The 16,906-nt window shown below is 49.7% G+C and overlaps 1 protein-coding gene across 1 annotated transcript; it reads left to right on the top strand.

Moving 5' to 3' along the window:
• Positions 1-6: 6 nt before the first annotated feature.
• On the top strand, positions 7-16,748 carry lmf2a (lipase maturation factor 2a). Its single transcript, XM_068059307.1, has 5 exons — positions 7-16; positions 995-1,163; positions 3,055-3,166; positions 14,105-14,210; positions 15,220-16,748. Exons 2-5 carry the CDS (start codon positions 1,007-1,009, stop codon positions 15,547-15,549), a joined length of 705 nt encoding a protein of 234 aa, XP_067915408.1. The 5' UTR covers positions 7-16; positions 995-1,006; the 3' UTR covers positions 15,550-16,748.
• Positions 16,749-16,906: the final 158 nt, after the last annotated feature.

Genomic DNA, 16,906 nt, shown 5'->3' with positions numbered 1-16,906 from the left:
TGGCCGGAGATGGACGGTAGGATTTGTGCACAGCGGCGAAGGAGGGGGTGGGAAAAGTGTGAGGGGGCAGATTTCGCTTTAGTGGGAGAGTCATTACAAAGTTGTACTGTGACTCAGCACCTCGCCCCTCAATCCTCGCCCTATATGTGAGGTACAACCTCCTTCAATCCTCGCCCTGTGTGTGGGGTACAGCCCCCCTAAACCTTCCCGAGTGGGGTAATCCCCCCTCGATCCTTGCACTGTGATTGGGGTACAGCCCCCCTCAATCCTCACCCTGTGAGTGGGGTGCAGCCCCCCTCAATCCTCACCCTGTGAGGGGTACAGCCCCCCTCAATCCTTGCGCTGTGATTGAGGTACAGCCCCCCTCTATCCTTGCCCTGTGATTGAGGTACAGCCCCCCTCAATCCTTGCCCTGTGATTGAGGTACAGCCCCCCTCAATCCTTGCCCTGTGTGTGGGGTGCAGCCCCCTCAATCCTTGCCCTGTGATTGAGGTACAGCTCCCCTCAATCCTTGCCCTGTGTGTGGGGTATAGCCCCCTCAATCCTTGCCCTGTGATTGAGGTACAGCTCCCCTCAATCCTCGCTCTGTGAGTGGGGTACAGCCCCCCTCTATCTTTGTCCTGTGATTGGGGTACAGCCCCCCTCAATCTTTGCCCTGTGATTGGGGTACAGCCCCCCTCAATCTTTGCCCTGTGATTGGGGTACAGCCCCCCTCAGTCCTTGCCCTGTGTGTGGGTACAGCCCATCCTCAATCCTCGCCCTGTGTGGGGTAGAGCCCACCCTCAATCCTCTGCCTGTGAGTGGGGAACAGGCCCCTCCTTGATCCTTGCCAGGTGAGTGGGCTACTGACCCCCCAATTCTTGACGTGTGTGGGCTGATTCCCCCCCCACCCCCAAAATCCATGCCATGTGAGTGGGGTACAGCCCCTTGTACCCTGTACACTGCTCCTTCTCTTCTGTCTGATCCCATATTCCAAGTCCTTTCCTTTTCTCAGGAAATTGAATTCATGCACAAGCCAGGGAACCTCAGCTTGGCCCCTTCTCTGGTGGCCCCACACCAGCCCAGGCTCGATTGGCAGATGTGGTTTGCCTCCCTTGGTGACCACAGGCACAGCCCCTGGTTCACCAGCTTCATCCATCGGCTCCTCCAGGGAAAGACAGACGGTGAGTGCAGAGAACCTCACACTCTGTTACACAGCGCTGTTCTGCTCACGGTATCTCTCACTGTTACTCGGTGCTGCTGTGGAATCTCTCGCTGTTACTCTGTGCTGCTGAAGTATCTCTCACTGTTACTCTGTGCTGCTGAAGTATCTCTCACTGTTACTCTGTACAGCTGAAGTATCTCTCACTGTTACTCTGTACAACTGTGGTATCTCTCTGTTACTCTGTGCTGCTGTGGAATCTGTCACCGTTACTTGGTGCTGCTGTGGTATCTCTCTTACTCTGTGCTGCTGAAGTATCTCTCTGTTACTCTGTGCTGCTGAAGTATCACTGTTATTCTGTACAGCTGTGGAATCTCACTGTTACTCTGTACAGCTGTGGAATCTCACTGTTACTCTGTACAGCTGTGGAATCTCACTGTTACTCTGTGCTGCTGTGGAATCTCACTGTTACTCTGTGCTGCTGAAGTATCTCTCACTGTTACTCTGTGCTGCTGAAGTATCACTGTTATTCTGTACAGCTGTGGAATCTCACTGTTACTCTGTGCTGCTGTGGAATCTCACTGTTACTCTGTGCTGCTGTGGAATCTGTCACCGTTACTTGGTGCTGCTGTGGTATCTCTCTGTTACTCTGTGCTGCTGTGGAATCTCACTGTTACTCTGTACAGCTGTGGAATCTCACTGTTACTCTGTGCTGCTGTGGAATCTCACTGTTACTCTGTGCTGCTGAAGTATCTCTCACTGTTACTCTGTGCTGCTGAAGTATCACTGTTATTCTGTACAGCTGTGGAATCTCACTGTTACTCTGTGCTGCTGTGGAATCTCACTGTTACTCTGTGCTGCTGTGGAATCTGTCACCGTTACTTGGTGCTGCTGTGGTATCTCTCTTACTCTGTGCTGCTGAAGTATCTCTCACTGTTACTCTGTGCTGCTGAAGTATCACTGTTATTCTGTACAGCTGTGGAATCTCACTGTTACTCTGTACAGCTGTGGAATCTCACTGTTACTCTGTGCTGCTGTGGAATCACACTGTTACTCTGTGCTGCTGTGGTATCTCACTGCTACTCTGCTGCTGTAGAATCTCTCGCTGTTACTCTGTGCTGCTGAAGTATCTCTCACTGTTACTCTGTGCTGCTGAAGTATCACTGTTATTCTGTACAGCTGTGGAATCTCACTGTTACTCTGTGCTTCTGTAGAATCTCACTGTTACTCTGTGCTGCTGTGGTATCTCACTGTTACTCTGTGCTGCTGTGGAATCTGTCGCTGTTACTCTGTGCTGCTGGAGTATCTCTCACTGTTACTCTGTGCTGCTGAAGTATCTCTCACTGTTACTCTGTGCTGCTGAAGTATCTCTCACTGTTACTCTGTGCTGCTGTGGTATCTCTGTTACTCTGTGCTGCTGTGGAATCTCACTGTTACTCTGTGCTGCTGAAGTATCTCTCACTGTTACTCTGTGCTGCTGAAGTATCTCTCACTGTTACTCTGCTGCTGAAGTATCTCTCACTGTTACTCTGTGCAGCTGTGGTATCTCTGTTACTCTGCTGTTGTGGAATCTCACTGTTACTCTGTGCTGCTGTGGAATCTCACTGTTACTCTGTGCTGCTGTGGAATCTCACTGTTACTCTGTGCTGCTGAAGTATCCCTCACTGTTACTCTGTGCTGCTGAAGTATCTCTCACTGTTACTCTGTGCTGCTGTGGAATCTTTCGCTGTTAGTCTGTGCTGCTGAAGTATCTCTCTCTCTTACTCTGCTGCTGCGATATCCCTCGCTGTTGCACTGCACTGCTTCCATTATCTCTCATTGCACCATGTCGGTTGCAGTATCACAGGGTGTTAAAGTTGCGCATATACAGCCTGTCGTCACCTCTTTGTTTTCGCATTTGTTTCTATTTTCAGTCATTCGCTTGGTGCAAGTGGACGAGACCAAATATGCCTTCAGCACCAAGCCTCCAACTTATATCCGAGCCCAGCTTTATAAGTACTGGTATACCATGTACGGGACCGACAGGTGAGTGACTGGGATAGTGCAGCATACAGTTCCCAGGGAGGGAGAGCATAGAGAGAGGGAGAAGAGAGTTCACAATGCCTTTGGGAGGGGGGGAGAGAAAGAGAGTGCCGTGTCAGGGCAAGAGTGGAAATGCTCCCGGGAGGGGATGGGGGGTTGAGAGCACAATTCTGAGGAGAGGGGGAGAGAGACAGAGTGCAGTGCTGGGGCGAGAGAGAGTATCCCGCAGGGAGGAGCACATGTGGTCCCGAGGGCTGGGGTGTGGGAAAGAGAGAAGCAGAGCATGGTCCCAGGAGTGCAACAAAGAGCGAGAGTCCAGAAGGCTGTGTTGCCTGCCCAGTGCCAGGATTCGGGATATCTGCTCAGGGCTGAAGAGGAACTTGCAGTGGGACGGGGAGGATCCAATCGTCTGGGTCCATGTAGGTAGCAATAACATAGGCAGGACAAGGAAGGAGGTTCTGCATAGTCAGTGTGCAGAGCTAGCCACCAAATTAAGAAGCAGAACCTCAAAGGTAATAATTTCTGGATTATTACCTGAGCCACATGCAAATTGGCATAGGGCAAATAAGATTAGAGAAATGAATGTGTGGCTCAAAGACTGGTGCAGTAGTCTTTGGTGCAGTGGGTTCCAGTTCGAGGAACACTGGCACTAATACTGGGGAAAGTGGGGGCTATACCGTTGGGATGGTCTACACCTGAACTGTACTGGGGCTGGTGTTCTACCGAGCCACATAACTAGGGGTTTTAAACTAAATAGTGGGGGCAAGGGATCAAATTTGGGAAGATGTGGTAAATCAAAGAGTAGAGACAAGGCAAGAGAGAACGATATTAATATGGGAAATGATAAATAGACCGTGACCGGAAGGGCAAGAGTACAAATCTAAGAGTAAATCAGCAGTCAAGGCTAGACACTACAAAAATAATAAAAGGCCAAAACTAAAGGCTCCGTATCTGAATGCACGTAGCATTTGAAACAAAACGGATGAATTGATAGCGCAAATAGAAATAAATAAGTATGATCTGAAAGCTATTACAGAGACATGGCTGCAGGATGACATATATTGGGACCTGAATATTGAAGGGTACATGACATTTAGGAAAGACAGGAAGCTAGAAAAAGGTGGAGAGGTGGCTCTGTTAATTAACAATAGTATTAGCATATTAGAGAGGGATGACCTAAGTTCAGAAAACCAGGATGTAGAAGCGGTTTGGGTAGAGATGAGAAATGATAAAGGCAAGAAGTCACTCGTGCGAGTGGTGTACAGGCCCCCTAACAGTAACCACACGGTAGGGCGGAGTATAAAGGAAGACATAATGGGAGATTGTCAGAAAGGTATGGCGATAATCATGGTGGATTTTAACCTACATATAGACTGGAAAAATCAGATGGGCAAAGGTAGCCTGGATGTGAAGTTTATGGATTGTTTTCGGGATAGTTCCTTTATTTCCAAAAATATACTTTATTCATAAAAATTTGCAAAAATACATTACAAAACAGTTCAAATTTCACATTTCGGTAAGTACGAGATCAGATTTCTTCGATACAGAAAAACATGAAATGCCTCTCAGTTCTTGTCATTCCATTCTAAATGCAATGTACATTGGCATTACATAGTAAAAAAGAGATTTTGGTGCATACAGCCCGAGGGGTTTTACACAGATCCCAGTCCTTCGGTTCACTATGGTGGGAGGATGTTACACTGTGGCCTTTCCCCATTGAGCCTTTGCGGCAGATGCCCCAAGCCTTAGTGCATCCCTCAGCATGTAGTCCTGGACCTTGTGTTTTTGGGATAGTTTCTTAGAACAGCTCTTCTGGAGCCAACCAGAGAGCAGGCTTTACTAGACCTGGTATTGTGCAACGAGGTAGGATTAATTAATGACCGCATAACGAAGGTGCCCCTCGGCGGTAGCGATCATAATATTGAATTTTACATTCAGTTTGAGGGAGAGAAGAATGGGTCCAAGACTAGTATTTTAAACTTAAATAAGGGCAATTATGAGGGCATGAAAGCAGAGCTAGCTAAAGTGAACTGGCAAATTAGGTTAAGGGATAGGTCAATAGAGATGCAGTGACAGACCTTTTAAGGGGATATTTCAGAATACACAGAATAGGTACGTTTCAACGAGAAAGAAATATTCCAGGGGGAGGACTCGCCATCTGTAGTTAACTAAAAAAGTTAAAGATAGTATCAAATTAAAAGAAAAAGCATATAATTGCGCAAAGATAGGTGGCAGGTCAGAAGATTGGATATTCTTTTTTCTTCTTTTGGGCTTCCTTATCTCGAGAGACAATGGATACGCGCCTGGACGTGGTCAGTGGTTTGTGAAGCAGCGCCTGGAGTGGCTATAAAGGCCAATTCTAGAGTGACAGGCTCTTCCACAGGTGCTGCAGAGAAATTTGTTTGTCGGGGCTGTTGCACAGTTGGCTCTTCCCTTGCGCCTCTGTCTTTTTTCCTGCCAACTACTAAGTCTCTTCGACTCGCCACATTTTAGCCCTGTCTTTATGGCTGCCCGCCAGCTCTGGCGAACGCTGGCAACTGACTCCCACGACTTGTGATCAATGTCACAGGATTTCATGTCGCGTTTGCAGACGTCTTTATAGCGGAGACATGGACGGCCGGTGGGTCTGATACCAGTGGCGAGCTCGCTGTACAATGTGTCTTTGGGGATCCTGCCATCTTCCATGCGGCTCACATGGCCAAGCCATCTCAAGCGCCACTGACTCAGGAGTGTGTACAAGCTGGGGATGTTGGCCGCTTTGAGGACTTCTGTGTTGGAGATACGGTCCTGCCACCTGATGCCAAGTATTCTCCGGAGGCAGCGAAGATGGAATGAATTGAGACGTCGCTCTTAGCTGGCATACGTTGTCCAGGCCTCGCTGCCATAGAGCAAGGTACTGAGGACACAGGCCTGATACACTCGGACTTTTGTGTTCCGTGTCAGTGTGCCATTTTCCCACACTCTCTTGGCCAGTCTGGACATAGTAGTGGAAGCCTTACCCATGCGCTTGTTGATTTCTGCATCTAGAGACAGGTTACTGGTGATAGTTGAGCCTAGGTAGGTGAACTCTTGAACCACTTCCAGAGCGTGGTCGCTAATATTGATGGATGGAGCATTTCTGATGTCCTGCCCCATGACGTTCGTTTTCTTGAGGCTGATGGTTAGGCCAAATTCATTGCAGGCAGCCGCAAACCTGTCGATGAGACTCTGCAGGCACTCTTCAGTGTGAGATGTTAAAGCAGCATCGTCAGCAAAGAGGAGTTCCCTGATGAGGACTTTCCGTACTTTGGACTTCGCTCTTAGACGGGCAAGGTTGAACAACCTGCCCCCTGATCTTGTGTGGAGGAAAATTCCTTCTTCAGAGGACTTGAACGCATGTGAAAGCAGCAGGGAGAAGAAAATCCCAAAAAGTGTGGGTGCGAGAACACAGCCCTGTTTCACACCACTCAGGATAGGAAAGGGCTCTGATGAGGAGCCACCATGTTGAATTGTGCCTTTCATATTGTCATGGAATGAGATGATGATACTTAGTAGCTTTGGTGGGCATCCAATCTTTTCTAGTAGCCTGAAAAGACCACATCTACTGACGAGGTCAGGCTTTGGTGAGATCAATGAAAGCAATGTAGAGGGGCATCTGTTGTTCACAGCATTTCTCCTGTATCTGACGAAGGGAGAACAGCATGTCAACGGTCGATCTCTCTGCACGAAAGCTACACTGTGCCTCAGGGTAAATGCGCTCGGCCAGCTTCTGGAGCCTGTTCAGAGCGACTCAAGCAAAGACTTTCCCCACTATGCTGAGCCGGGAGATTCCACGGTAGTTGTTGCAGTCACCGCGGTCACCTTTGTTTTTATAGAGGGTGATAATATAAAAAAAAACAGTGACTACGAGATTGATAAGGATGGAAAATTGGAGTATGAGAGAAAGCTAGCTAGAGATATAAAAGCAGATAGTAAGAGTTTCTATAGATACTTAAAAAAGAATTAACAAAGTGAGAGCTGGTCCTATAGAAAGTGAGTCTGGGGAATTAATAAGGGAAAATAAGGAGATAGCAGATGAATTGAACAGGTATTTTGCATTGGTCGTCACTATAGAGGAGACAAGTAACATCCCAGAAATAGCTGTAAATCAGGAAATGGAAGGGAGGGAGGAACTCAAGAAAATTACAATCAGCAGGGAAGTGGTACTGAGCAAATTGTTGGAGTTGCGAGCTGACATGTCCCCGGGTCCTGATGGACTTCATCCTAGGGCCCTAAAAGAAGTGGCTAGCGAGATAGTTGATGCATTGGTTATAATTTTCCAAAATTCCCTAGATACAGGGAAGGTTCCATTACATTGGAAAATAGTAAATGTAACTCCTTTATTCAAAAAGGGAGGGAGACAGAAAGCAGGGAATTACAGGCCAGTTAGCGTAACATATGTAAAAGGAAAAATGTTAGAAGCTTTTATTAAAGACGCTATAGCAGGGCACTTGGAAAAATTCAAGGTAATCAGGCAGTGTCAACGTGGTTTTGTGAAAGGGAAATAATGTTTAATCAATTTATTGGAGTTCTTTGAAGAAATCACATATGCTGTGGATAAAGGGGAACCGGTGGATGTACTGGACATAGATTTCCAGAAAGCATTTGATAAGGTGCCACATCAAAGGTTATTGCAGAAAATAAAAGCTCATGGTGTAGGGGGCAACATTGGCATGGATGGAAGATTGGCTAGCTAACAGGAAACAGAGAGTAGGCATAAATGGGTCATTTTCTGATTGGCATGATGTAAAGAGTGGTGTGCCGCAGGGATCAGTGCTGGGGTCTCAACCTTTTATAATTTATATAAATTACTTGGATGAAGGGACCAAAGGTATGGTTGCTAAATTTGCTGCTGATGCTAAGATTGGTAGGAAAGTAAATTGTGAAGAGGACATAAGGAGACCACAAAGGGCTATAGATAGGTTAAGTGCGTGGTGTTACGACTAGGTGAGCAATGTCTAGGGGTCTTCTGTCTTTACCTGGTCTTATTGTAACAGGGTTTTTTTTTCACAGTTTTGAGCTCCCCTTTGTGTGAATCCTTGTTCACAGTACCCAATTATCAGGCAAATAACTGAGCACAAACAGGCTTTCTTTGGTTTAAAGCAGAAAGAGGGAATTTATTAAAACCTTAAAACTTAAACTCTAATATGATTCACGCCTACGGATATACAATGCGCTCACGCTAGCATGAACACAATATAAACATGCAGATAGGAATAGAAAAGAACAGAAGAAAAGATAAGTAGAACAGTTTGAGGCAATATCTTGTTACTGTTTCTCGAGCTTGCTGTAGTCCTTGATTGAAGATATAGTTTTGCAGGTCGTTGGGGCCCAGTATTAGTCTTAAACCTTGTTCACGTAGGAAATCTTTCTCTCTTTTAGCTTCATGTGTTTTCACAAGAGTCAGTTCTGTGGGAAGAGATGAACAGGCAGACCGGAGACGCTGTAATTCTTGCTTCAGTTCCAGGAGAGGTGTTTCCTCCATGAGCACATGGCTTCCTCTAATGATCCCTTTTTTGGGGGGGGAGTTTAAAATTCAAAAAGCTCTCCGGGTGCTCAGCAGGTTAGTCATGTGACTAGTTCCTTATATGGAACAGTCTCTTCAACATCCTTTGTTGCAAGTTCAAATCCAAAAGCTCCAGCCAGATAGACATGTGACTAGAACTGGTTTGACCACTTCTGTGTATTGGAGAAACAGGGACTGGCTCCCTTTGTTTCCACATTGTCTGGTACTATGCAAATGTCCTTCCAGTCAGAGATTGCATTTTTTAAAGTTTTAACGTTCATGTGGTGAAATAATGTGAACCTCAGTCTTGCCAGGTGGGATTTGCCTGACAGTGGGCAAAGAGCTGGCAAATGGAGTATAATGTGGGAAAATATGAAATTGTCCATTTTGGCAGGAAGAATAAAAAAAGAAGCATATTATCTAAATGGAGCTGTGGGATGCGGAGGGATCTTGGTATCCTAGTGCATGAATCGCAAAAGATTAGTATGCAGGTACAGCAAGTAATTAGGAAAGCTATTAGAATGTTATCGTTTATTGTGAGTGGAATTGAATACAAAAGTCAGGAGTAAAAGCAAAATACTGCGGATGCTGGAATTCTGAAATAAAAACAAGAAATGCTGGAAATACTCAGCAGGTCTGGCAGCATTTGTAGAGAGAGAAGCAGAGTTAACGTTTCGGGTCAGTGACCCTTCTTCGGAACAAAAGTCAGGAGGTTATGCTTCAGGGCATTGGGGAGACCACATCTGAAGTACTGTGTGGAGTAGCGGTCTCCTTATTTAAGGAAGGATGTAAATGCGTTGGAAGCAGTTCAGAGAAGGTTTACTGGACAAATACCTGGAATGGGCGGGTTGTGTTATGAGGAAAGGTCGGACAGGCTCGACTTCTTTCCGCTGGAGTTTGGGAGAGTAAGAGATGACTTGATTGAAACATACAAGATCCTGAGGGGTCTTGACAGGGTGGATGTGGAAAGGATGTTTCCCCTTGTGGAAGAATCTAGAACGAGGGGTCACTGTTTAAAAATAAGGAGTGGCCCATTTAAGACAGAGATGAGGAGAATTTTTTTTTCTGAGTGTCGTGAGTCTTTGGAACTCTCTTCCTCAAAAGGCAGTGGAAGCAGAGTTTTTAAATATTTTTAAGGCGGAGGGTTATCAGGGTAGGCGAGATTGTTGGAGTCAAGGTTACAATCAGATCAGTCATGATCTTATTGAATGGTGGAGCAGGCTTGAGGCGCCAAGTGGCCTACACCTGCTCCTAATTTGTATGTTTGAGTGGGGGGGTGTGGGGGAGGAGAGCACCGTCATGAGTGGTGGACAAACTGAGATGGTAGGATCATCCACTTGAACCAGGGTATAAACCATAAGTGGAATGGATAATTACTGCTTGGGGAGTGGAGTATAAGTTGGTCCATTTCCCGTATGCAGTCGCTTGAAGTGTTTTTTCTTTATTCTTTCCTGGGATGTGGGAGTCGCTGACAAGGCCAGCATTTGCTGCCCATCCCTAATTACCCTTGACAACTGACTGGCTTGCAAGGCCATTTCAGAGGACAGTTAATATTCAACCATGTTGCTGTGGGTGTGGAGTCATATGTAGGCCAGACCAGGTAAGGATGGCAGATTTCCTTCCCTGAAGGACATTAGTAAACAAGATAGGTTTTTACAACAATCGATGATAGTTTCATGGCTCCTTACTGGGGCTAGCTTTCAATTCCAGATTTTCTTTTATTAATTATTTGAATTTATTAATTAATTGAATTTAAATTCCACCAGCTACCGTGGTGGGATTTGAACCTGTGTCCCCAGGGCATTAACCTAGGCCTCTGGATTACTATAATAAAAGCAAAATACTGCAGATGTTGGAAATCTGAAATAAAAACAGGAAATGCTGGAAATACTCAGCGGGTCTGGCAGCATCTCTGGATTACTAGTTCAGTGACATTGCCACTATGCCACCATCCGCCCATCTCTCAATCTGCTCGATATGCTGTCTTTGTATTTGAGCACAGTTGGTTACTGTAGATTCCCTAGCACAGAGTCAGTGTGGGCACAGTGTTGCTAAGTGGAGACTGACTACCATTATAACCTGGAGTGAGAATGGGACTGGCGTTGATCCAGTGTCTGACGATGCAAGATGTTAGTGGTGATCCCATCTATTCCCATCTCCTCGGAGAGGTCGCTTTATGTGCCTGGTATTTAAATGGTCTGATGGTCGGAGCTGCTGTCACACCAGGTCCTGTGGGATTTCAGACAGCTGTGGTTAGTACATGTCCTTGAGTGTTGGCAGCCAGTGGATGTGAAGCTGTTCTTAAGTGCTACTTCCCAGCAATCTCATTGGCCAATGGTATTATTGGCTTTTGACCAGTGGCATTGTTTTAAATTTCTGATTGATTTGTTGGAGCACCGTGAGTAGAAAGCACTCATCTGTTACACGTAATGTACTATCATATGGAGAGGGGCTGAATGTCAATGAATGGGAATGGGCTCAGAGAGTGATGGGGGAAACTGAGTTTGTTGTGGGGTTCGGTGTGGGTGTCGGGGGTAGGGGTCAGAGGGATTTGGGGAACAGGTTCACAGGACATTAAAGGCAGCTACTCAGGTTGATAATGCTTTAAAACAAAAAGCTAATGGGATTTTTGATTTTTATTATTGGTAAAGAATCCAAAAGCCGAGAGACGATGATAAGCCAACATAACACATTCAGACTTCAGTTGAACAATGTGCAGAATTGGGCTCCGCACTATAGGAAGGACGTTGAAGCTTTAGAGCGGGTACAGCACAAATTCAACAGGATGCTGCCTAGTACGAGGAAATACAAATACAAAAGAAGACTTGAAAAATTGGATCTTTTCTCATTTAAACGCAGATTACCAAGCAATATTAGAGAAATGTATAAAATAATGAAAAGATGAAACAGGGTGGGTTGAAGCAACCTGAGGGGCTGGAATGAGGAGGCATACATACAAGTTTTAAATGACAGAGATTTAGAACAGAGGGGAGAAGAAACCTCTTCACACAGAGGGTCGCGAGGCTGTGCATCCATTCCCAGGATTAGTGGTTGAGGTAGAAACTGTGTCGTCAATTCAGGATTGATAGGTGAATGAAGGGATGTGAGAAAAGAGTGGATAAATATGATTGGGGCTATTTGTTCACATGGAGGGTAAACGCCAACGTGGACTGGTTGGGCCTTATGGCCTGTCTCCGTGCTGTGCATCTCCTCATTAATGTCTCCCCTCCTACCTCCCCCTCTCGCCCCTCCCACCTCCCTCTCTCACCCCCCACCTCCCCCTCTCGTCCCTTCCGCCTCCCCCTCTCGTCCCTTCCGCCTCCCCCTCTCGTCCCTTCCGCCTCCCCCTCTCGTCCCTTCCGCCTCCCCCTCTCGTCCCTTCCGCCTCCCCCTCTCGTCCCTTCCGCCTCCCCCTCTCGTCCCTTCCGCCTCCCCCTCTCGTCCCTTCCGCCTCCCCCTCTCGTCCCTTCCGCCTCCCCCTCTCGTCCCTTCCGCCTCCCCCTCTCGTCCCTTCCGCCTCCCCCTCTCGTCCCTTCCGCCTCCCCCTCTCGTCCCTTCCGCCTCCCCCTCTCGTCCCTTCCGCCTCCCCCTCTCGTCCCTTCCGCCTCCCCCTCTCGTCCCTTCCGCCTCCCCCTCTCGTCCCTTCCGCCTCCCCCTCTCGTCCCTTCCGCCTCCCCCTCTCGTCCCTTCCGCCTCCCCCTCTCGTCCCTCCCGCCTCCCCCTCTCGTCCCTCCCGCCTCCCCCTCTCGTCCCTCCCGCCTCCCCCTCTCGTCCCTCCCGCCTCCCCCTCTCGTCCCTCCCGCCTCCCCCTCTCGTCCCTCCCGCCTCCCCCTCTCGTCCCTCCCGCCTCCCCCTCTCGTCCCTCCCGCCTCCCCCTCTCGTCCCTCCCGCCTCCCCCTCTCGTCCCTCCCGCCTCCCCCTCTCGTCCCTCCCGCCTCCCCCTCTCGTCCCTCCCGCCTCCCCCTCTCGTCCCTCCCGCCTCCCCCTCTCGTCCCTCCCGCCTCCCCCTCTCGTCCCTCCCGCCTCCCCCTCTCGTCCCTCCCGCCTCCCCCTCTCGTCCCTCCCGCCTCCCCCTCTCGTCCCTCCCGCCTCCCCCTCTCGTCCCTCCCGCCTCCCCCTCTCGTCCCTCCCGCCTCCCCCTCTCGTCCCTCCCGCCTCCCCCTCTCGTCCCTCCCGCCTCCCCCTCTCGTCCCTCCCGCCTCCCCCTCTCGTCCCTCCCGCCTCCCCCTCTCGTCCCTCCCGCCTCCCCCTCTCGTCCCTCCCGCCTCCCCCTCTCGTCCCTCCCGCCTCCCCCTCTCGTCCCTCCCGCCTCCCCCTCTCGTCCCTCCCGCCTCCCCCTCTCGTCCCTCCCGCCTCCCCCTCTCGTCCCTCCCGCCTCCCCCTCTCGTCCCTCCCGCCTCCCCCTCTCGTCCCTCCCGCCTCCCCCTCTCGTCCCTCCCGCCTCCCCCTCTCGTCCCTCCCGCCTCCCCCTCTCGTCCCTCCCGCCTCCCCCTCTCGTCCCTCCCGCCTCCCCCTCTCGTCCCTCCCGCCTCCCCCTCTCGTCCCTCCCGCCTCCCCCTCTCGTCCCTCCCGCCTCCCCCTCTCGTCCCTCCCGCCTCCCCCTCCCGTCCCTCCCGCCTCCCCCTCCCGTCCCTCCCGCCTCCCCCTCCCGTCCCTCCCGCCTCCCCCTCCCGTCCCTCCCGCCTCCCCCTCCCGTCCCTCCCGCCTCCCCCTCCCGTCCCTCCCGCCTCCCCCTCCCGTCCCTCTTCCTCTCGCCCTCCCGTCCCTCTTCCTCTCGCCCTCCCGTCCCTCCTCCTCTCGCCCTCCCGTCCCTCCTCCTCTCGCCCTCCCGTCCCTCCTCCTCTCGCCCTCCCGTCCCTCCTCCTCTCGCCCTCCCGTCCCTCCTCCTCTCGCCCTCCCGTCCCTCCTCCTCTCGCCCTCCCGTCCCTCCTCCTCTCGCCCTCCCGTCCCTCCTCCTCTCGCCCTCCCGTCCCTCCTCCTCTCGCCCTCCCGTCCCTCCTCCTCTCGCCCTCCCGTCCCTCCTCCTCTCGCCCTCCCGTCCCTCCTCCTCTCGCCCTCCCGTCCCTCCTCCTCTCGCCCTCCCGTCCCTCCTCCTCTCGCCCTCCCGTCCCTCCTCCTCTCGCCCTCCCGTCCCTCCTCCTCTCGCCCTCCCGTCCCTCCTCCTCTCGCCCCTCTCACCTCGCCCCTCTCTCCCACCCCTCTCTCCCCTGCCCTTCTCTCCTCTCTCACCTTGCCCCCTTCCCCCTCATCCTCCTCACCCCCATCATCACTCTCCCTCGCTCTGCCCACTTCTCCTTTCACCCACTTACACACTCATTCCTTCTCATCCCTTGACACCTCTCACATCTCCCCTCCTCACCTTTCCCTCTCCCCCTCCCCTTCTCCTTCCTCTCTTTCTTCACCCCTCCTTCCCACAGCTCACTCAGTGATTGGTGGACTCGGCAACATGTGGGTGAATTCTTTCCATCGGTGACTTTAGGAGACCCCAACTTGGAATCACTGCTGCGCGAATATGGCTTCAAGGTGAGGTCTGCAGAGCAAGGTCTGGTTGACCTATCAACACTGTTCCATCAAACTCTCCCAGGGCAGAAACTGCACGGGTTGCATACAAAGTAATATTCCCTCTACACTGGAAGTTGAGGACAATGGGTCCTGATCATCATTCTGGATGGAAAGTGAAGGGCAGAGAGCAGAAGTACAGGAAATGGGACTGAGAGCCCGGTCATCCACTGTGGAAGGGAGTCCTCGTTTAATGAAAAGGAAAGATATATCGGAAGCAATAATGTAAAACTTGGCATTGTCAGAACAGATACGATAGAGGTGGAGAAACTGGGAGAGTAGAGTACCTACAAGAAGCGTTTTGGGAGGAAGCCTAATCAAGGTAGCTGTGGGAATCAGTTGTCTTATGGTGGATATTGATCGCCCATGAAAGAAACAGGACTAGCCTGGATCTACATGGGTTCCCATAGTGACACCTCTTATTTGGAGGAAAGAACTGGGGTCAAAGGTGAAGTTGTTCAATGTAGTAACCAGTTCAGCTAGGTGGAAGAAGGTGGCAGTGGATGGTGACTGGCTGGGTCTTCGTTCACAGAACAAGCAGAGGGCCCAAAGGTTCCTGGCAGCATCGTGAGGGTGGTGGGGGATGGAGGAAGTCTAGAGGAACTGGACGTCCATGTTGTAAAGGAGACAGGGCCAGGAAACTGTTTAAAAAGTTGTGGAGGGCAATAGCAGAGACTGGACAATGGGAGAAAAAATATAGTTGAGACAGGAAGAAATAAGATCCGTGGGGCAAGAGCAGGCTGAAATGTTGGGTCTAGCGGGGCAGTCGTGTTTGTGGAGCTTAGATACAGAGTAAAGCTCCCTCTACACTGTCCTTTCAAACACTCCCAGGGCAGGTACAGCACAAGTTAGATACAGAGTAAATCTCCCTCTTGAGTCTGGTCCACGCAGTACCTGTCCCATGCTGCATCTGGCTGTCTGTCCATGCCGCACTTGCCCCACGTTCTGTCACTAACTGTTGTTCCTCTCACAGGACAAGGTGCCTCCGAAACGGGCTGTGAAGAATGTCTTGCCATCCATCCTGAAACTGACCCGTGAGCAGGTGGAGCCCTACACTGGGGAGCAGGTGATCTGGGGCCTGTATGCTGCCGTGTTGCTCATCAGCCTGCTCAAGGTCCTGACAAACCATAGAGCCAAAGGGAGTAGATTGAAGCCGGGTTGGAGGAGACCGGAGGGGAAGAATGTGAATGGTGGTGAGGAGGCAGATGCTGATGGTAGGAGGAAGGAATTTCGACGGTCAGAGGGCAAAGTGCGGCCTTCTGCTGAGGAACATTCGCTGGAGAACATTCGCAGAAGGAAGTAATCACCAGAGTTTTTTTACTGATTTATATTTTTCTATTTTATCTAACTCTCCCTCACATTTCTGCTACTCTCATTTGGGAATGAGAGGGGCTTTGTTGCCAGACTGCTTATCATACCTGCCTGCCACGTGACCTGGGATCTAAATGTGGGAGGCAGAAGCAGAGTGGTTATTGTAAAAACCTTTATTAAATCTCCTCTGAGCCTTCTGTGCTCCAGTGGGAACAGTCCCAGTATCTCCTCAAAACTATACTTTCCATTCTTGGAATCATAATGATGAATCTACACTCTGCACTCTGTGGCTTTCATGTCTTTTACATAATGGAGATCCAAAACTGCATACAGTTTGGAACTGTGGGCTAATCAATGCTTTGTATAACTTTATTACCTCTGTATCTCCATTTATGAACACTTAGTCATATATTTAATTGAAGGATTTAACTTGTTGACCAGTTGATTTCACTTGTGCGGTCCACAGATTATCCTGCAGGTAGGCCTTGTGTTATCGGGCTTTTAGTGCCCAAGCTTCACTTTAACAATCAGCAGATGATCAGGTTGTGAACATGTGTAATGGTTTAGTAATTCTGGAGTCGGGAGCTTGTTCAGTGCTTTGGGTTGGTGAACCGGTTGCTTTCTGTAACTTGAGGGGGCCTGAGGGTCTCCCTTCCTGACACAGGATCATACCATTGTCTGCCAGTTTATGTTTTCCGGTGTTATGCCATTGTCCTTCTCTGCCTGGCCCCCATTGAATCAGTGTGAATCAGTAAGTCACCAGTGTGACATCAAACTCTACCTAAATCTTTAGTGGTCTGGACCCAGAACTGCAGATAGTGTTGATGGGCGAGTGAGGGAAGGTGCTGCAGTGTTGCAGTTCTTCCACCAGGTGTCAGTAACTTACCAGGAAATTCATCTGGTTCTGTTGTGTCCTGATCACAGATTTTAGCTTAAATCTGACTGGACTTGCAAGTTCCTCACTCCTCATTCTGACCATATTTCACCCTGCATCCACTCCCTGAGTCAGCCCATTGCAGTTTTCCGTGCTGATTCCTGGTGAGACGGTACATTGCCTCGTGTGCAGTTTAATGGGCTCTTGCTACTCTCCTGATCCCAATTTAATTTATAAATTGTGCGTGATGCTCTGTGTTAAAGAGGAATTATCAAAATTCTCACTCCTGCAATAAAGATTCCTTGCTGTAAAATATTCCAGTGGTGTTGGAACTTGCTGGATTCTGGTTTTGTACAATTTATATGAAATTTTCTTTAAATGCAGGGTCTGAGAGCAAGGTCCTGGAGTAATTAGTGGTTTGGAATCCTCGCGTGTGTCAAATTTAGAAGCTCAGGCTGGTTGAGATAATGTCTGA

This window comes from Heterodontus francisci, chromosome 27 (genome assembly GCF_036365525.1).
Source record: "Heterodontus francisci isolate sHetFra1 chromosome 27, sHetFra1.hap1, whole genome shotgun sequence".
Taxonomy (NCBI): domain Eukaryota; kingdom Metazoa; phylum Chordata; class Chondrichthyes; order Heterodontiformes; family Heterodontidae; genus Heterodontus; species Heterodontus francisci.
This window is presented reverse-complemented; position numbering and strand designations above follow the sequence as displayed.